The 20721-nt window shown below is 40.8% G+C and overlaps 2 protein-coding genes across 10 annotated transcripts in view; one reads left to right on the top strand and one right to left on the bottom strand.

The window, feature by feature from the left end:
- The window catches only part of FBXL13 (F-box and leucine rich repeat protein 13), an 85000-nt gene extending 75419 nt beyond the window's left edge, over positions 1 to 9581 (bottom strand). For 3 of the 5 annotated variants that reach the window (XM_061366328.1, XM_061366331.1, XM_061366330.1), the window contains exons 1-4: positions 9465 to 9581; positions 4196 to 4299; positions 1579 to 1672; positions 213 to 277 (exon numbers count right to left, since the gene is read on the bottom strand). In XM_061366328.1, the coding sequence (XP_061222312.1) occupies positions 213 to 277; positions 1579 to 1672; positions 4196 to 4299; positions 9465 to 9539 (338 nt within the window). In that variant the 5' untranslated portion in view covers positions 9540 to 9581. Of the gene's footprint in view, positions 1 to 212; positions 278 to 1578; positions 1673 to 4195; positions 4300 to 8290; positions 8317 to 9464 lie in introns of those variants that run through there. The other 2 variants (XM_061366329.1, XM_061366332.1) reach the window with 2 other exon arrangements.
- Positions 9582 to 9817: 236 nt separating this feature from the next.
- Positions 9818 to 17953, top strand: ARMC10 (armadillo repeat containing 10). 5 transcript variants are annotated; one of them, XM_061366323.1, is made up of 6 exons: positions 9818 to 9952; positions 11558 to 11703; positions 12856 to 12990; positions 14267 to 14443; positions 15603 to 15674; positions 16961 to 17953. In XM_061366323.1, the coding sequence occupies exons 2-6, from the start codon at positions 11587 to 11589 to the stop codon at positions 17207 to 17209; spliced, it is 750 nt and encodes a 249-aa protein (XP_061222307.1). In that variant the 5' UTR covers positions 9818 to 9952; positions 11558 to 11586; the 3' UTR covers positions 17210 to 17953. The 5 variants fall into 5 exon arrangements, with proteins under 5 accessions (XP_061222307.1, XP_061222304.1, XP_061222305.1 ...); XM_061366320.1 differs by lacking the exon at positions 9818 to 9952 and adding an exon at positions 10209 to 10382 and having other exon boundaries at positions 11555 to 11703; XM_061366321.1 differs by lacking the exon at positions 9818 to 9952 and adding an exon at positions 10209 to 10392 and having other exon boundaries at positions 11565 to 11703.
- Positions 17954 to 20721: the final 2768 nt, after the last annotated feature.

Raw genomic sequence — 20721 nt, 5'->3', positions numbered from 1 at the left:
CAAGCAGGAACTCAAAATTGCCTGTTTTTAACATAGAACAACATTACTGAAGAAAAATAAAGCCAAATCTAAGTTTCTAATCTCTATTCTTATTGATCTATTAAAATGAAAACTTTTCCCTCCCCCCAACTATGGAACAACATAAATATTGCTTTGATGAAATATTTTTTCCTAAGATGTTCCTGAGGTATATGTAAAATGCATACACTTACCCAAAACACAGCTTCATTAAGTTTCTGCTGTAAAAGCCCCATGCTTTGGCACATCCTTCAGTTACCTAAACAAATCATTTATGACATTACTACACAAAACAATGCTGTGTCATTAACATTTAGAAATCAGACAAAAGGATGAAATCTTGTATTTTCCATGTTGATTGGTCCAAATTAAGTATCTATTCTAAAAAGGTTAATATTTAAGTATAATTTTCTGTTGTCTGCTACAAAATTACACTTTTGGTTTTGCACACAGAATTTAAAGGAAAAGCAAAATTAGCATATGTAACAGAAATAGCATGTGTGCTTGAGGGAAAGTTCAATAACTGAAATTCCATCTTTTATCCCTCATATGAACCCTTTTACCAATCAGCTGTATCCCACAATTTAGCAATTTAAACAAATACGTTAGTTACTCTTTACAAAAATACTTTTATGTTTCATCACTATGTAAACTATTTACATTACTCTGATTCATTAGTATTTTAATAAACCCATTTGAACTTGTACAAAACCAAAACTGTGTAAGACTATGAGCCAAGAAGACCTCTGTAAAAGCAAATATGTTCCTTTGAATGTACAAATACGAATTGGGCCTCAGGAAATACTGGGGGTCACCTTATTTATTGTTCTTACTCCTAAGAAAATCTGTAAGAGGATTTGACTGCAACCCATTTGTATATTTATACATATACTGTATAAATCAACCATTCCACTTTCAGACTTAAAAGAGGAAACAGCTGAAATGAAACTGCGGTAAACTCACAGTACAGATGGATTAAGACAGAATTGAGTACAGTTATACAGAAGTAATTAAGAGGAAAATCTGGTCACACTGCTTGCCAACTCACTGACTAAATTGCTTAGACTGCTTCTTCCATGGTCATTCTCCTCATTCTTCCATTCTCCTTTGAATGTTACAAAATTAGAGTTTTTATTCTCTACAGGTTACTTTCTGATCAGTAAAACCAAAATGCGCACCTCCTCATTACTTCATGTACAATAATGCTGTAACTATTATAGTTCAAGTGCAGTTTTAGGAACAGGCCTAAGTAAAACCAAATAATGCATAGAAAAAACATGCTATTGAAACTAGACTTGTATTTATGGGGAACTCTTTTTAAATTATGACCAAATACTTGACTACTTGTTCCCCACCACATGCCTAGATGCTATGCTCACCTCTGATTACATTAAGTTTTGGGTACAAATCAATATCAATAGAAAGAAAAGCAAATTATCATATTCCTCACATCAGCTATAGAAGAGTAACATGAGAAAACTTAAAAACAGAGTATGAATATTCTGTATTAGAAAATGTGTTGACAGCATAGAGTTAATGCAAATGTTCAATGATTTTTACCAGTTGTTCAACACCTAGTCCAAAAACAGTGCTCAGGTACGTTTCTGAAATCCTCTTAAATTTTGGGTGTAAAGACAGATCTGTACACATACACCTTTAAAAGAGAAGTAAATTATATTAAACATATTAATATCCCCAAAAGAAAATGCATCTTTTCTCTGTACCTACTAGATTAGCTACAGTTACAGTTTTATATCATTACTATTAAAAGATTATGATCTGTATCACTTTTATTACAAATACCTAGAGCAGCCATTTTTAAATGTTTACAAAGTATGAAAACTGATTATTCTATTAATATTATTGCTACTCTTAGAGACACATTGAAATATTCTGTACATCAGAGCTTAATACATTCCATGTAATATCTAACTTCGACATTTCCTGGCAGATTATAGTATTCTATTTCTCATCTTAATATTAACTGAACAGCCATTTCAAGTTGTCTTTAGCTGGAGCAATGTTTCCTGCTATTGCAAACAGGCCATGTCTAGGTAGGTAAACTTCTGTTTTCATTACAGAAAAAGAAGACACACTACAAGAGACAAATCAATCAGAAATGACTATGCTGCATTATAATTCCATGAAAAATATTGAAACAAAAAGTATTTACCAGAAGACCAAAATTAAAAGAGAAATCAAGTCAGATTTCAACTTCCAGGAAAGACATCATAAATAATGCAAAGTAAACAATAAAGTCAATCTATGAGTGCAAACAGAGTAGTTGGGTGTCCAGAGATCTACAGAGATCCCTGCTTGAGTGGGCCCAAAGATTAAGGAATTATTATCCACCTCCTACTGAAACTTCAACCAGAAGCGACAACTGCACAGAACACAAAAGCAAGGTAGGTGCAGCTTCTTCACATTGCAAAAGATGCCAGTTTTCCTAGCATTAACCATGTGGTTCGGTTGATACGCTGGAGGGAAGGAATGCCATCCAGAGGGACCTTGACACGCTTGTGAGGTGGGCTGATGCCAACCTCATGAAGTTTAACCATGACAAGTGCAAGGTCCTGCACCTGGATCAGAGCAATCCCAGGCACAGCTACAGGCTGGGCAGAGAAGAGATTCAGAGCAGCCCTGCGGAGAAGGACTTCGGGGTGCTGGTCAATGAGAAAATGAACATGAGCTGGCTTCAGTGTGCGCTCACAGCCTAGAAATCCAACCGTATCCTGGGCTGCATCAAAAGGAGCGTGACCAGCAGGTCCAAGGAGGTGATCCTGCCCTTTTGCTCTCATGAGACCTCACTCTGAGTATTGTGTGCAGTTCTGGTGTCCTCAACATAAAAAAGACATGGAACTGTTGGAACAAGTCCAGAGGAGGCCACAAGGATGATCAGGGGACTGGAGCACCTCCCATATGAAGATATTGGGGCTGTTCAGCCTGGAGAAGAGAAGGCTGCGTGGAGACCTCATAGCAGCCTTCCAGTATCTGAAGGGGGCTTATAAGGATGCTGGGGAGGGACTCTTCATTAGGGACTGTAGTGATAGGACAAGGGGTAACAGGTTCAAACTTAAACAGGCGAAGTTTAGATTGGGTATAAGGAGGGAGTTCTTTACTGTGAGGGTGGTGAGGCACTGGAATGGGTTGCCAAGGGAAGGTGTGAATACTCCATCCCTGATGGTGTTCAAGGCCAGGTTGGACAGAGCCTTGGGTGAGATGGTTTAGTGTAAGGTGTCCCTGCCCATGGCAGGGGGGTTGGAACTAGATGATCTTAAGGTCCTTTCCAACCCTATTCTGTGATTCTGTGATTCTGTCTGCCCATTATACTGCCTTCCCTCTTTTTTCCAGCTGCTCATTCTCTAAGGTTTTCTATCTCTCTTCTAAATAGATCAACAGCATCTTCTGGGATCAGTTTTAATCCAGTGATGAACACTGCAGTTTTCTGACAACAGTGAGGCATTTTACAGAAATTAGTATCTCAACAGAAGTCCCTTACTAAAAAGCTGCATTAGTGACAGCACACCTACTTACCCAAACTCTAAATCTATATTGTATAAACTTTACATGGAACACAGAATTGAATTCATACTGAACTAAGACTTTCCATCTCCCTCCAGTACAAAGCTTTTTCATTTCCCAGCAGTTTTTGCCTCCAGGCATTCTAACTGGTATGAAATTTTGTTCATCTTTCTTCTTATTTGCTTACACTACAATCTTAGCAGAAGTTCTTCTCAATATTTAAAGTTTTACTGCAGGTTCATTAATCCTGATGATATCCTAAAACATCAGGATTGATTATGGCACAACTGCGACAGCAACAAAAGAAACTGCATTCTTGGATGAAGTCCATCAAGTAAGGAAAGAGGGTATTCCCTCTTCTCAGTGATTCATGTCAATGTAATTATCATTATGGCTTGTTGCTCTTCCCTCTACACCAATTGGAGCTTTTTTCCTGATATTCAACACTTTCAGGGTTTATAAACCTCAAGGGTGGCATATTTACATAGCACAGCTTTTCATGAAACACACTTGAACAATGAAATTACTTCATCATATCTGCAAATGAAAGCAAGAAGGGAAGTAACTCTGACAGGAGCTGCACATTAACATGTTTTAAAAGTCCAAGTTCAATATTCTAAATTACAGAGCACACACACAATCATTTCATATGTACCATAAAACAGTATCTAATCCCTTTTCCATTATTTCTCTGAGCTTTTCTTCTAAAAACTTAAGTGGATCTTCTGGACGCATACCAATTACAGCACAAAGCAGCACCTGCAAAAAGAAATTGCAAATTAATGCCCCTATGTTAACAGCAAAAGTAACATCTCAATATGAAACTGTCAAAATAAACACAACTTTACCTGCATCTTTGAATTTTGTAAAACAGAGACATCTCTTTTTATCACTTACCTTCATTTTCATTCAAGTTTTAAAGGCAATATTGCATGTATCAGCATATTTCAATTGCTAGACTTCAAAGCACTGGTTTTAGGATAGTAATAAAATACATGGTATTTCTATAACAATTCCTACTGAGGATTGCATTGCTTTAAATGTGCATTAAAGGAATAATATATAGAATATTGGATCATTTTGTTTGTTTATAAACCCAAATTTAAAACAAGATGAATCCTGTGAAGTAAGAAGTATGTTGAATGGGAAGCATGGCCAGAAACTGATCTTGTATCCAGTATTGAACACAAAATTCAGTTTTAAGAAAGGTTTGTTTTTCAGGATTGCCATTACCACACTACTCTGCACTATCTTTTAGCAATATCGCATAATAACTGAGGAACCATTTTTACTCATTTGTCCTTTAGTTGTCTTTTACATTTTCCTTCAGCCCTGACACTTAGACAAATGCTTTTCTTCACCTCTGCCCACTTTTCACTACCATTACTCCCCATGGTGCTGTTAGATGGTGTACATCTAAATTTTGCCATTCAAAGTTCTGCTCAGGCCTCTATAAGCTCATCACCAAAATTCTGACTACCCAATCTCACTGTTCACTTACATTTAACTTCCCAAATCACGGCCTTTCACCTATGCACTCACTGGGTAGAAATACTTTCTTTGTTTTCTAACATCCACATTGATTCTGACTTGTTATCACTGTCATACAACTGGTTTATATATAAAAATAAAACTAAATTGTAAAACTAGGAAATACCTGAAGCAACTGTTACATGTTTGATGCTTCAAAACAACACAACAGTATAGTGGTTTACTCACTGTACGAATTCAAATGATGCAATACTACTCTCAACACGTTCTCTTGTTATTAATAACATGGAGCATGTTCTTGAATTATTTTCAGGATGCTATGGATACAGAGCAAAAGCCATGCACAACAATAGAGGCAGGAAAAGGTACTCTGTCAAGTAGCACCTCACTCTGCAGTGGCAGAGAGCAGGCAGAGAGCAGCCTGGCATGGTAAAGAGGCCTCCCATGTGCTGATCAGAACACCACGTAGAAACAGACTTGGACAATAATGTAAATTGGAAGGGGAGTTTGAAGGTTGTTGAACAGAAGCTATGGATGCCCCATCATTGGAAGTGTACAAAATCTGACTGGACAGACTTTGAGCAACCTGATCTAGTGAAAGATGTCCCTGCCCACAGCAGGGGTTGGACTAGATGCCATTTGAATGTTCTTGTCAGTCCAAAACATTACATTATTCCATGATTCTAAGTTAAGATCAATACGAACAGTCAATATAAAAGAAATTTTATTTATGCACTAGCACAATGAAAAACAACTGTCTCTAGTTCAGACACCTTGAATACTTCAAACACTAATCAACACACTGATTCCAAACTTAACATCTCTTCAATCTTCTTAACAAAAATGTAATTTGCAATGTATATCTTGATGGCTGATTATACTAAAAAAATATTATACATCCATCACTTATCATCGTAATTAAAGAGATGTAATATAATTTAAAATACTTTACAGGCAGTTAAATTGCTTTCATCACGAATTTTCCTGTGGACAGATTTCCCAAAGCCAACCCCAACGTTGGTCGGCTACTCCCTCTGCTGGATTAAGCCAGTACGTGTCTGCCATATAAAGGCCATTGTTTAACTATTACAAGTTTTGTTTACTTTCTTTTCCCCTTTTCAAGCAAACACAAAGAACTTTTTTTTCCTTTGGATGTTCTAAAATCCCTCCATCATTCTGAAATCCAAACGATCCAACCAAGGAAGAGCAAGGCCTCTGCTTAACCTTTGAGAATTCTTCTATAAAACTTTAATAAGGGATAAAACTGTAAGACTTGGTCTTGCAATCCCCATTCAGATACTGTTCAGTGATACTCAGGCCAGTACAAGTCTGGCTATTTCTATTACGCTTCTCCAAGACTCTCAACAATATGAAAGAATCATCAGCAATTTTTCTCAACCTGTAAGATTTACTTACTCATAACATTAAACAGCTGAAAGCATACTTACATGTGAAAGGAGTAACTAACTACCAAAAAGCATGTGGAATATTGGGAGAAATTATAGACCACCACTCATCCCCCCAGATCCTCAATATTACACTATTAAGGATATTTTAGGATAAAATGCAGCTGTGACTTCCAGGATGGAATGCAGTTGATACGCACAGAATCTACCCTATGGTAGTTCCCCAGGAAACCTTAGCATATGCTTTCAGGATAAACTGAACAGAGAGTGGAACAGAGTGAAGACACTGCGGCCAGGCTCTGCTATACTCCTTGCAGCTGCAGGAACTTGCAGGAACCATGTACTGATAAAACACAGAGCAGCTGTCAAACAAGGAATGTAAAGCAAGAGAATTTCACACCAGTCATTAACAAAGTATGTATGACAAGCACCACTCAGCTCCATAAGCCATACAGCCAAACTCCACAGGTATTCAGTTAAAGCTCCATGGGTATTTAGTTAAGAATTTGAAACCTGCACTACTATCAAAGATCCTGACCAGATACAAGGATCTCTTCAAGGGTTGGGAGACCTGAGAAACAACAGTGATTTACAATGAGAACTGGTAGCCAGAGGGGCTTTGGCCTTGTGTAGGTAGACTAGGAAAAACAGGACTGAGACAACCAGGACCAAGAAAAACAGGACTAATGAACCTCTGATCAGGAAAGACTATCCTTGAAGTCTGCTACGTCCTGACAACACCTGGACATTCATCAAAATACGGTTTCACAAGTCAGCATGGTGTTTGCAGGGTTACAGACTTATTATGGAGACTGTTTAAAAGTAAATCTGGATGAGAACTGAAACAGAGAAATCAGACAGGAGTGAAACGCTCAGATGCAGCACTGAATCCCAAACTGTTTGGACACAATTATTTGAATTCCAACTGTGTTTGGACCATGTCCAAACCACAACCTAACCATAAGAAGACTTAAACAAATGGCCATTTTAGAACTCTCTATCTTTAATTTTGAGAATATGTGAACAAACATTCATGGGTCTTGGCTTAGCTTTGATGTTCCTTAATACATGGACCAGTATGATCTCATACCAAGCATACTGTAACTTCATAAAGAAATTAAAATGTAATAAAATGAAATAAAATATGGCTAGATACCAGCAAGCACCAACCTCTAAGAAATAAGAAAAAAACCCAAACATAGAAAGGTTTTAAACTGGCTCTTCTTTTAAGAAACTTGCTTTAATCTTAACCCTATTTTTTTTTTTTTCATTTTTAGTTGACTCAATGCCACTATTGCTACAAAGGTATTTATAACTTTAGCTTGGGGATGGAAATGTAAGCTATTGCAGAATCGAGAAATACATCTTTTGTTTTCCTGTGCTTCAAAAAAACAAAGAATGGTGAAGAGACAGACTCTGAGGAGAGGTACTAGGTCTGCCTGCCAGCACTGCTCTATAATTATTCTAATTGTCTCAAGATTTCTTTATTAATGTTCCCATGGAAATCCTGGCTGCAGCAGCTGCCTGCAAACACAGTCTATTTTTAGTAGCTTAAAAGTATCAGGATGTCTCTTAAACTTGTATTTGTGCACTGTGCCTTTGTTTTAAGGAAACTGAAAAGCTGCAGGTTTTGAAGTAGGCAAAAGTGAGTATGACAAATGGGGGAAACCAAAGAAATAGAGAGAATTGGGTCAGACACCCACCAACTCTGTTTTCCTCAACCCTCACCCCCCACCCCATCCTTTTGACAAACAGTTCTATTCTCTAACGTTTCATGGAAGTTTATTTATTCCCAGACCAATAAATACCACTAACCCACCAATATCTGAAATGTGGTTTGCTGCCATAGTTACCTTTGACAGGCCATTAGAAGATGACACACACACACACGCACACACACACACAGAACTCAGGAAGCAGAGTATTCAGCTGAAGTCTAGAGGTGCTTTCATAATTAAAACTGAAGAATTATGAAAATCTTGTAAAGGGACAAATGCAGTTTACTGTGTTTGTCTTCATTTCCCCCTGTACTCAGCACTGGTGAGGCTACACCTCGAATCCTGTGTTCGGTTCTGCGCCCGTCACTACAGGAGAGACACTGAGGTGCTGGAGTGGGTCTAGAGAAGGGCAACGAAGCTGGTGAAGGGTCTGGAGAACAAGCGTGATGAGGAGCAGCTGAGGGACCTGGGGGCTGTTCAGCCTGGAGAGAAGGAATCTCAGGGGAGTCCTGACCGCTCTCTACAACTGTCTGACAGAAGGTTGTAGCAAGGTGGGTGTTGGTCTCTTCTCCCAAGTAACAAGCGATAGGACAAGAGGAAACAGCCTCAGGTTGTGCCAGGGGAGGTTTAGATTAGATATTAGGAAAGATTTATTCACCAAAAGTGTTGTCAAGCACTGAAACAGGCTGCCCAGAGGAGTGGTTATGTTACTATTCCTGGATGTGCAGACAAGGCCCTTAGTGACATGGTTTAGTGATGGATTTGGCAGTGCTGGGGAAAAATTGGACTTTATGATCTTAAAGGTCTTTTCCAACCAAGTTTATTCTATCATTTCAGTCATCATTTAAGTATGGATTAAGAAGTGGAATTACCTTGTTCTATCTTTGCTCTGTCTTTAAAGTTTTCACAAACTGAAGCAAACCATTAACACAAGGAGCAGAACAAAAACATGCCCCGTGCCAGCAGAGCCCAGCATCAGGGAATGAAATACCCCGGCCAAGGCTGAGGGACCCAACGAGCCGTCTCCAGGGCACTGCTGAGGGATCAGGGGACCCCTGAGCGGGGAGAGGGATCCCTCCCACCAATGGTACCGGGGAGTCTGCGGTCCCACCGGCTCCAGTGGGGACCAGGCTGACCTCCAGAACGACCTCCGGCCGGGCGGTGGGGGCCAGGGGCGGCCATGGCGCTCCGGACAGCACCGACCTGCAGACAGCGGTGCGCGGGCCAGCGGTCCCGGCGGGCACGGGGATGGCCGTGGGCCGCTGCTCGCTGCAGAGGAGGACGCGATGTGTCTGCTGCCCGCCGATACCTCGTACACGTCGAGGAGGTCGTGGCGGCTGAAGTAAGCTCGGAGCTCGGGGCTCGCCGTCCTGAGGGACTCCATGGCGTGCTGGACGCACTGGCAGCGGTTGCGTAGCAACGGGGCCGCGGCTGTGAGCTGGCCCGAGTCCGCCCCAGCCGCTGCTCGCTCCGCACCGAGCGGGCATGGGGCGGTGGAGGGACTTTGGGGTCGTGGGGGGCACAGAGGGGAGCATCTGCCCGTTACTACTTGCGTGGCGCCGGGATCCCAGTGTTTTGACTCCCACCAGCCTGGCTTGCAGCCGAGCTGAGCGCTGCCGGTGTTTGCTGCTGCTACCGCCGCCGGTGTGCGGCGGGGAGGCCCCGCACGTGTGCGGTGCGGCGTGTCCGAACTGGCAGCAGCTGAGAAATCGCACCCTGGAGCTCAGATTCAAAGAGGACGAGCACAGGCAGCACCAGCGGGGTGGGGATTTGCCAGCAGGTTCATGTAACCCCGAGGCAAGCGTTTCCAGCCTGTGTATTTTTAACATATTGCTGTGTTTGTTAAAACACTGTAACTGTTTAAGGAGCAGCTTGTGTGTGGTTTAATTAATGTACTTATAAATGGCGTAGTAGCCATGAAAAAGCGCACGTTCACCCTATCCCCAGAGAATGATGCACACTAGAGCCACCCTCCCAGCGAACCCGGCCGGCCCCGGCGGCGCAGCTCGGCGGCTGCAGGAAGACGGGAGTCGGCGCCGGATGGGGCGGAGGCTTCCGCGGGCGGACAGAGGGGCAGCGGGCATGGGGGAGCCGCGGGGCGCGGTGGCGGCGAGAGCGGCGGCCATCGTGCTCGGGGCGGGAGCCTGCTACTGCCTGTGGAGGCTGGCGGCGGGCGGCCGGCAACGACCGCGGCCTGCGGGAGGGGCGGCGCGGGGCCCGCCGCCAGGTGAGGGGCGGTGAGGGGCGGTGAGGCACGGTGGGTTGGGCCTGAGCCCAGCTTCCGGCCTTTGCCGGGGCCCTGCCCGGACCTCAGGGGCGCGGCTCCGGGCTCCTGCCCGCCGTGTGAGGGGCACCAGAGGGCTGCTCAGCAGCCCTCCCGCAGCAGCAGCCGGGCGGCGTTTTTAAAGGCCTCTGGGGCATGTTGTATTTTTAGAAAAGGCTAATTTATTTCTTTAAAGTCCCCTAAAGTGTACTTCCAGTCAGTGTATTTACTTAATGGGCTGATTTGGTGTTCTGTTATTAAAGTTGTTTGTGTTTCCCCTGTAATCCAGAGCTAAACAAAGTATTCAGATGAGGATGAAAAATAATTTTGTTTTCCAGGCTAGTTCTTGGATTACCATAATTATCTTTGAGCTCCCCCTAAAATTACTATGGTGTTTGCCTGCTGAGATGGTGGCAGCAAGTACACGGAATTATAAAGGACTGGTTAGCTTCTCCAAAGTCACCTGAAGTCAACTATGACTAGTCGTGTAGTCACAGCTCCAGTCTTCAGGCTTTTCAGCTAGCTAAGTAGATCTGCCTCCAACCTGGCTGAAAATGGTCTTTGATGGCATTTGTGTCACCCTTTTATCAAAGCCAGGGACTCCATAACATCATCCTGACTCAGAAACTGCCTCTCGGTTGGTAGTGATGCCATGATGGGCAGCGTTCTTAGCATTGTGGTTCTTGCTTTGTCAAAAGGCCCTCAGGGTGCTTACAAAACATTGTTATCATCTTTGGAAGTAACAGTCTGCAGATCAGAAGTTTTATTCTCATGTAGTGTCCAGGCAGGTTCCCACATAGTTCAGGGAACACAAAAAAATAAAGTTTGGTGAATATTAATTTTGAAAGGGAGGTTTGCTGTTGATTAGCCAATAAGTAATGTACTTAGAACTCTTATTATGTATTCCTTTTATTTTCTACTTTGAAAAGAAGTAGTGGGAGGACTCAGGAAAAAGGACAGAAGTCTCACTGTTGTAAAACAGCCTTTTTGCCACAATATGCGAAGTGGGTGCAATCAGAGTTAGAACAGTGTGTCCTGCAACTGAGAGCTAAACCTCAGCATTGTAAAAAACGTTAAGTGGTAACAAAGTGAAATGTCCCAAACTTGGTATCAAGTATTTCATTTTTAAATGCCAACAGATAACAGTCCTCCAGTGTCAACCCATACGATGGATGCAGACGCTCTACAGAAACTTATTTATTTGCTGCATGCCACAGATGATCCATTAATTCAAGAGCAAGCTTTAATCACTCTCGGCAACAGTGCTGCCTTCTCTGTAAATCAAGTAAGTATTGTTATGCAGAAAACAACAACATTTCAATACCAGTTAGCACGCAAGATGAGAGGTGCTGTTTTGCTGAAGAGGGAAATGGAACTGAGAGTTTGTATAGCTTCTGTTCTGAAATCCATTTTATGTCTATGCTTCAATTTCTGCTAGCCTGAATAATAGAATTTACCAGCTTCACAGAATTTATCTAAGCTTAATGTTTGTACAACTTGAAGTCCATACAGAGTTCTGTATTTTAAATGTACCGAAAACACGTATTTTATTGCTTATAGTTAATGAAAGGGTTGAACTGGAAAAGGGTTTATGATCAGATCTGAAATTTACTGAGATAATTGAGATTATTTTTACAAATTATTATATTTAATTATCTTTACAAAGCTGTATGCCATTTGCGTCTTAGCAACTTTCCAGCTATCCATGTCTTTTCAAATCAGTTGGAAATAAGATGCAGAAAAGCTTTAAGCTGGATGCAGATTTTCATGCCTTTGTAAAGGTTTAATCTCCAGGGCAGGTCCACCTTTTTTAACTCCCCACCCTTTTTGTATGGTGCTTACAACAGCTGCCTATTCTGGCACCTCAGGACTGTTTTCTTAATATAAATTCCTCAGAATGTGACTGAATCCAAACACATATTGGCCCATTTTTCATTGTCTTGAAATCAGTACACGTTTTCTTCCAGTGATGGCTTCAGTCTAAGTGAGAAAGACTTTTAAAAGATAAAGTCTAATGGAAAAGGTACAGTTTTAGAACTTCTGCTGTAATAATATAAAGCTGCAGTTTGAAATTCTGTTCAGTCAGGACTTCTAGGTACTGTGGCCTGGCTCAGCTGTTCTATAAAGTCAGTAAGAAATAACTACCTTTGGTTCTTTAAAATGCTTTAAGCATGCTTTGCAGGCCAGATTTTAAACAGAATGGTGGTGTGCCCTTGTTAAATAATGTCAATACTCTGGCCCTAAGCAGGACTATTCTTAATTTCAGTGGAAGCAATAAAGCAGTATCTACTAACACTATCTCTTTAAACAAAGCAATCTATTCTGGAAGTCTTCATTCACACATTCCATTTGTGTTAAAAATGAAAACTTTGAGAAAAGCCTTCAGCATTAAATCTGGATCTTTAAAATGTTATTAAATATCTGGTTTGCATTACAGGATATAATCCGGAATTTGGGTGGCCTTTCTGTTATTGGAGGGATGCTCTCAGATTGTGTTCCCAAAGTTAAAGAAAAAGCACTGAATGCACTTAATAATTTGAGTATGAATATTAAAAATCAGGAAGAGATACAGGTAAGTTTCTTGAAGGGAAAAATCAAAGTAATTGAGACACAGGAGACAGTAGAGGGCTTTCAGCATATTTGTTAAATACAAACCAGGATGCCAAAACGTTTTGATGTCAGACATAGGAGCCAGCAGATCTGGATGATCTGTGTCCCCCAAGGCCCAAATGATAGCTTAAAAGTCTACTGCATCACTGGCACTTTTTTAAAAAGACAATTAGGAAACTAAGCAGTTTGTGTCCAGCTTTTACCAAACACTATGAAACAGAGATTGTGCTGCTAAGTTTATAGTAAAATTATGTGAGGCACGATGATTTCCAAACATACCTAGAACATCAGCAGTGGTTGTTTAACAGGATGAGCTACAGACTGAACTCAGCATGACTTCTTAGGCAAGGCACAAGAAAGCAGTAATTGATCCTGTGGGTTTGTATGAGACCAGTTTTTCAGGGTGATACTTTCACCTTAAAAGAATAATGTAAAACCTGTAAATCCCACTGGTAAATGTAGGGGATGCTATGGATGTGAAAGGACCAACTATCAGAAAGCGTCCACTTTAAACATTATCAGATTAGTAAGAAGACCAGTAAGTGTCCAAGCAGTGAGTTGATGCAGATTTGAAGATTCTTCCTAGTTTTTTCATGAGCTTGATAAAAAGGCAGTTTGTTTCTGTGGTAGTTTGTAGCATCTTTAGCACAGAGGAACTTTTTTTCAAGTAGTGCTTGCCAACGGCAAGTATTTGTATAGGCATATGGGAAGAAAACAAGTCCTTTGGTAAAGGCAAAGTAGGGTGGTTTTTTTTTAGTTAGGACCCCCAGCTTTCTTGTATACTGACACCCAGAAGAAAATTTGGTAAATAATACTTGTTAATGTCAGTTTCATCACTGTTCCCATGGAGGAACACTAGTAAATGGGCCATGTGGTTGGAAGAAAGATTTCATTCCAAGACTTGTCCTTAACTTGTTCTTAACATTTAAGAAGATGCTAGTTGCTGTGATTTATTTTAAATAACTCCTCAAAGCAGCTGTGCCGCCTCTGAGATGGAGCCAAAGCAGTTTGGGTTTTCACAGCAGTTGATACTTTAGGAAGGTTAGCGAGCGTAACTCTGTGACACCCACTTCTGTCATGGCAATAGAATGTTTGAATGTATTCAAAACAAAGCAACCAGGTACTTGTTTCCAAGAACCTTAATCAGGTTGTGTTCACGCAGTAGTATTCAGGAGGTGTTTACACTCCTGTAGCTAGGTCACTGCTTATATAATAAGATGACTTCTCTTTTTCCCCAGGTATATATTACACAAGTGTGTGGGAATATTGAGTCGGCTCCCCTGAACTCTGACCTGCAGCTAGCTGGACTCCGACTGTTGACAAATATGTCTGTTACCAGCAACTACCACCCTAAAATGATAAGCTCAATTCCATGCCTGCTTCATTTGCTTTCAGAAGGAACTGAAAGGACACAGGTGCTGTTACAAACCATTTGTGAAGCTGCTTTATTTGCCTCTGTTTTACTGATTTTGTAAAATGGTTTAGACTCCGCTTAGAAAATCAAATACTCGTTAACGATAGCAGATAGTGCACAAACCATATAAAATACGGATCTACATTGCTTTCTCAGTGTAAATACAGAAAGAGGGGAGGAAGGGAATCTTAATAGTAGAACCACTGGGCTAGAGCTCTACCACAGCAGTGCTGTGTGCACTGCTCTTGTCCTACGCCTTTGCTATAGCAACTCCAGAATTCTCTCCTGCTTGCTAAACATTGCCTGCATCAAAGAGCAAGGAGAATGTGTGTGTGAAAGGCTTCACTGATGCGTCAGTCTCTCCAGGGAAACGGGCCAGGCAGCAGTAAGCTAAGTTATGGATTTCTACTCCTTTATGTTTACTGCATCTCTTGCAACCCCAGTGACTGCAGAGGGAAATTGTGCTTACTTGTGAACTACTGTAATATTGTGAGTGTGACAACGTAGAAAGAATCTTGCCCCACCTATACCATCCAAGGAGACCTTTCACTGTGCTTTTTGCAACCAGATTTGCCTATGTCACATTGGCCTTTTTAGTCATCAGCACGCTTGTAGTAAGCATGGATAAAGCCCTTCCCAAATCTTCATTTGTGAAGTCAAGCAAAGCCACTGTAATATTGAAAGAAAAACTTCAAAGAGGGATCAAATTCAGTGTTTATTCAAGATCACAGAATGGTGTGGGTTCATGGGACCTTAAAGCTCATCCAGTCCCAACCCCTGCCACGGTCAGGGACACCTTCCACTAGACCAGGTTGCTCCAAGTCACATCCAGCCTGGCCTTGAACACTGCCAGGGCAACCTGTGCCAATGCCTCACCACCTTCGTAGGAAAGAGTTTCTTCCTAGTGTCTAATCTCACTCTCCCCTCTGTTAGTTTAAAGTCATTCCCCCTTGTCCTGTCAGTACATGGCCTTGTAAAAAGTCCCTCTCTGGATTTCTTGTAGGACCCTTTAGCGGTTTGACTGAAGTCACAACTCATAATGTTAGTTGACCCATTCTACCTTTTCCTCTCCAAGTCAACGCTGATATTACTGATGGCCGTTACTGCTGTACTCACTGGTTTTTGGAGCTTGCAATAAACTTTGGTGTTCCTCATTTCAGATTCAGGTTTTGAAAGTACTTGTGAACTTATCTGCAAACCCAGCCATGACAAGACATCTTCTCAGAGGTCAAGTAAGGTTCTTGCTCTTTCGTTGTATTTTTAGCATTTCTACATGTGTATGCATGTAGGTGTGTGCATGCATTAGAAGAATTCTAATGTATTAGAAATATATATGCAACTCCAAGGTAAAATCCTAGGCAGTCCCAGGTTAAGATGAATAGCTCAAAGTGCATTCTCTCACAGGGCAGCTTTCTTCCAGAGATTAGCACAATACAGATACTGTATGTGCAGGGGGAGAGTCAGAGGGCCTATGCACTTGGGGACAGTTGGTCCTGGCCCCTGTGTACCATCCAGATAATCAGTCCAGAACTTGCAGGAAGCCTGTTCTCATCTTCCCCTTGCACCAAAGAGGTAGTACTAGGAACTTTTGTATGCAAAGTACGCAAAGCCTCATTTCCAGACAGGCAGTCAGCATGTAGATTGAAGACCGGATACAAACATCAGATACACTCAGTACTGTAAGTGAGCCTTCTCAACAGCTGTTTCTATGGCTAACACACTGTACTTAACCAAATTCTACTGTAACCAAATTCCACTGAGATCCCCACTCCTTTACTCAAATGCAGCCATAAAAATGTTGTTTCTGAGCACTATTAAGTAAACTTTCCCTGTGCGTTGATTTAGGTCTTTCTGCAGAACTGTATCTGACATTGACTGCTGCTCGTGTTGGCATACAGGTTTATATTTCATATCATTTCCTCATATCAAAACAGTTAGCGATGGAAATGATGCTGCATCTTCCTCCCCAAAGTAAGTTCCTTAAAACATGCAGTGCCTTTTATTTTTGAGCTAGCTATCTGCTGTGAGCAAAGCTTGTCTAGATGCTGCTGGCTTCTCATTATTAAAACAAGATTAGGGTAGCTAAATACTCAGTCCTGTCAAAAGTGGATCCTTTTCTCATTTATCAGATGTGCTAACAAAAACATTCAGAGCACTGCAAAGGGCAAAAGCAACATCATCGAGGGGGAAAGCAGACCTTCTCTCCCAAATGGGAATTTTCCAGACAGCCGTGTTTGATGATGGAAGATGTTTTTTCCAGACAGCCGTGTTTTGGAGATGGAAAACACAAAGCATTTATTAGCCTGTGATGCACAAGCCAGTCCTTTCACAGAGGAAATGTGCATGCTGGGCAAGTTTCTGGTGTTGTTTTCACAGCATATGGAGTTCTGGTATTTGGCAGGGTTTCTAGTTTTGATGCTTTAGGTGTAGATTTATTTTAGTTTCATTTTTTGTTAAGATTTAGTTGCATGTACTTAGTGCTGGTGATTAAGTGCAGATTATTTCTTGTGTATCCTAGGTGCCAACATTGCTGTTACTTCTTGACAACTGTACAAACAGAGATATTCTGCTTAGAGCCCTGGTGTTTGCAGCAAACTTGAAAAAGAATGTGAACAACAGAGATGGCACAATGGACCGATACAGTGAAAGTTCCATTTTCTTTACACTCTGTGGGGACTCTACTGCATTTGCTCAGAAACTGGCATCTTTGTTGCATCACCCTGATGCAGAAGTGAAAGAGCAAGTTGTGAGGATATTAACACAGTAGTGATTCCTTTTTTTAAAAAGAACAGACTGACCTGATGAAAATATCTCACCTTAGGAATGATGGGCTAAAAACCCCCAAAAAGCAACAAAACACCAATGCCAGACATACTAAATAGTACCATATTATTAGGCACAACTCATAGAATAGTTAGGGTTGATAAGGACCTTAAGATCATCAAGTTCCAAGCCCCCTGCCATGGTCAGGGACACCTCACACTAAACCATCTCACCCAAGGCTCTGTCCAACCTGGCCTTGAACACCAACAGGGAGAGAGCATTCACAACTTCCTTGGGCAACCCATTCCAGTGCCTCACCACCCTAACAGTAAAGAATTTCTTCCTTTTATCCAATCTAAACTTCCCCTGTTTAAGTTTTAACCTCTTACCCCTTGTCCAGTCACTACAGTCCATAATGAAATGTCCCTCCCCAGCATCCTTACAGGCCCCCTTTAGATACTGGAAGGCTTCTAGGAAATCTCAACACAGCTTCTTTTCTCCAGGCTGAACAGCCCAAACTTTCTCACCCTGGCGAATCAGGTACTACAAAAGAGAATTCAATGTATTTAACAGAGCATAACATTTTTTTAATGAACAAGATAAAAGCAATAGCTTAATACTGAGAAACAACTGGACAGCTGGTACAGGTACACAAGGGGGAGGAACAGTTGAAAACATGAACTTCCAGATGTACAGTGAACATTTGAAATGGAGAAACTAATTAAAATACTCTCAGTATCATAAAGAATTTCTGTTACAGGTTGGACGAGGCCTTGGGTGACATGATTTAGTGCAAGGTGTCCCTGCCCATGGGAGGGGGGTTGGAACGAGATGATCTTAAGGTCCTTTCCAACCCAAAGTATTCTATGATTCTGTGATTCTACAGTGAACATTTGAAATGGAGAAACTAATTAAAATACTCTCAGTATCATAAAGAATTTTTGTTACCGTATTTGCAGCTGTTGAATAAATACTTTTATAGAATGATGCATTAAAGGTTCAGCAATCAGAAGCATTTATATTTTATTAATCTGACATCTACTAAATGGGGGCAGGCAAATCTTAGAAAATAATAAATAAAACCAATGCCAAACTAGCATCAGCTTCCTACAAAACTAGTATTTGCAATGCCAACTGCTTACTGAAGTTCCCCAGCCTGTGATTTTTCACCTTACCTGCACAGAATATATGAAACTATGTTCTCACATACTTAGCATATCTGTCCCATTTAGCTAAACTGCAGTGCAATCAGCCACAACCACCAAGGCTTTTACACTTGAATAAAAGCAAAAGAATTTTATCTTGCTTTAAAATTGTCACTTTAAGGAAAGCATACATATTTTTCAACATACTTTGTTATGAGTCAAAGCTTATATACGATTGCAATTCAACATTCTTACCTTTATTTAAAAAGTCTATATTAGAGCAGTATCATCCACATTTTTACAGCAGCTTCTTGTCCTGTAGCAGCCCCTGAGCCCGTTTTCCTTGAGTTTTACTCCTTTTTCTCTGCAACTGGAACATCATCAGAATAAGACCCCCATAAAGTTTTAGTCATCAATCCAGTGTTAACTCGAAGTGGAGAATATACAAACACTGTGTAAAAGAACCTGAAGGAAGTTTCATTGGTGAACATAAAACGTAACAGAAAATACTTCATACTAAACCAAGGCTCCTAAAGCTTCTGCAATAGCGCATCATAGAGCAAGTAAGACGTGTCACCTCTAAAGGATAGAAAACAAGCTTTCCACCCTTGTACCATTTTTAATAGCTGTGTTGCCTATACTCTTACCAGATGCTTCACCTTGCCACATTACTCAGTGTACTCTCACTGAATTATTACTCTCGACTCTTTCTGAAATTCGGTAGGTATTTATTTTCAGTAGGCGACTTTGCAAACAGCTAAAGCTGCAAAAAAAATGTTACCTTGATAATACAGCACACCCTGATCAATACAGGGGTAAAACTACATGTATCCAGTTCATCTACCTGGGTAGTTTTAACTCAGCGGGAATACAATCAAGACAGAAACAGAAGTTGGCCTGATTCCCAGTCAGAACCCTGACAATTGCTGTGTTGACAATGAACGTCCCTTTCTTCTTCCCACTGCTCCAAAACCACTGCTCATTTTCAAATAAGCAAGTTACAATTAATGCTTTGCCACTTTCTGTAGGTATTTTTTTTTTCTGCTTCTGTATTTAACAAAGAAAAACAAATGCTAGGTCAGGCAGAAAGAATTTGCCAATCTCACCTCTCTCTTCTGACAAGAACTTATAATAGTCTGGACTAGTCTGTTCTAGGTATAGCTGATACATACGTGTTTTCTTAAGCTCAGCAATGAAGATGTTTAGATGTCCCTCTCTCTTCTGTGACCTAAAAAGTTGTTTTTCAGATATCATCCTTCTAATAATTATCCTTTGACAGCTGTCAGAAACAAGTAACCGCTGTCCCCTTTTCTAAAAGTACATGAAACCTTGTTACAGTAACTGCTTTCTTCATAGAACAGCACTGTTAGTATGTTTTGAAATCATGCAAGGCTCTCCGAAGTGTCTTCACACCAAAATGTCTAACTTTTTTATCCCACACCCTAGATGAAATCTTACCAGCACCAAGCCAAGTGTAAGAGACACCATTCTACATATAAATGCTGTGAGTGAATAGATCTAAACTGAAATGTATGCTGTTACTGACATTTAGTCTCTGACTCTTGTAAGTCTTCTTCTCTGCTCTGTAGCTGCTTATCTGTGTTCTGTATTTTACTTTCTTTCTTTCTAAAGTACAGAATTTTACAGAAGAGTCTACTGATGTTTCTGAAAACAGGAAAACAAACAAACACATCAGTTTTAACCATGCCCTTCACAGTACTTAAAGCATCCTGCACAGCTTAGTGTCTTTTGCAGTATTATGAACATGAGATGCATTATATTACCCAATTTGTTATTGAAGCTATTGTGTAAATAAGAGGCCCAGTAGAGACTTCACCTGAAATACCCTCCCAAAATGAACACCAAATGACTGAGAGTAGTTTTAAACTAGTTCTGAACAAATTCTGGTGAATACATCTAGGCCATATTAGAATAACCTTTTCAAATAAAGAAATCTTGACATTTGTCAACTACGAATCTCACCAAAGGAATATAAGCTATGTTTTCTTATATGTAAGTGTAGCCCTCTGTTCCTGAACCCTCTCTCAGCATGAACGTGGACTGATGGATCTTTACCTCCTTGTGTTGTTTTTTGTTGGAATTAAGATCTTTAAGACTTGTAGCACTTCCCAACAGTTAAAAGATTCCTTCAGTTTGCTCATAGCATGAAATCTCATTAACTGGTTTGAACTGGTTGCTGGAAGTTCATGCTTTAAAATAGCAGGGAAAAATGTGTCTTTTTATTTAGATTTATGGATTCTGATCATAAAATGTAATGCACTGCAAGAACAACAAAAAAAAAAAAATACACATCCCCCACAGACCTAAACAAATCACTGACAGAAAAATCATTTGCCAGGGAATCATGAAG

Source organism: Neopsephotus bourkii, unplaced genomic scaffold (assembly GCF_033783945.1).
Source record: "Neopsephotus bourkii isolate Nb327-2 ecotype Australia unplaced genomic scaffold, CSIRO-AGI_Nbou_v1 NB_1328, whole genome shotgun sequence".
NCBI classification, from domain to species: Eukaryota; Metazoa; Chordata; class Aves; order Psittaciformes; family Psittacidae; genus Neopsephotus; species Neopsephotus bourkii.
The sequence above is the reverse complement of the archived record's forward strand: the minus strand, read 5'-3'. Positions and strand labels throughout refer to the sequence as shown.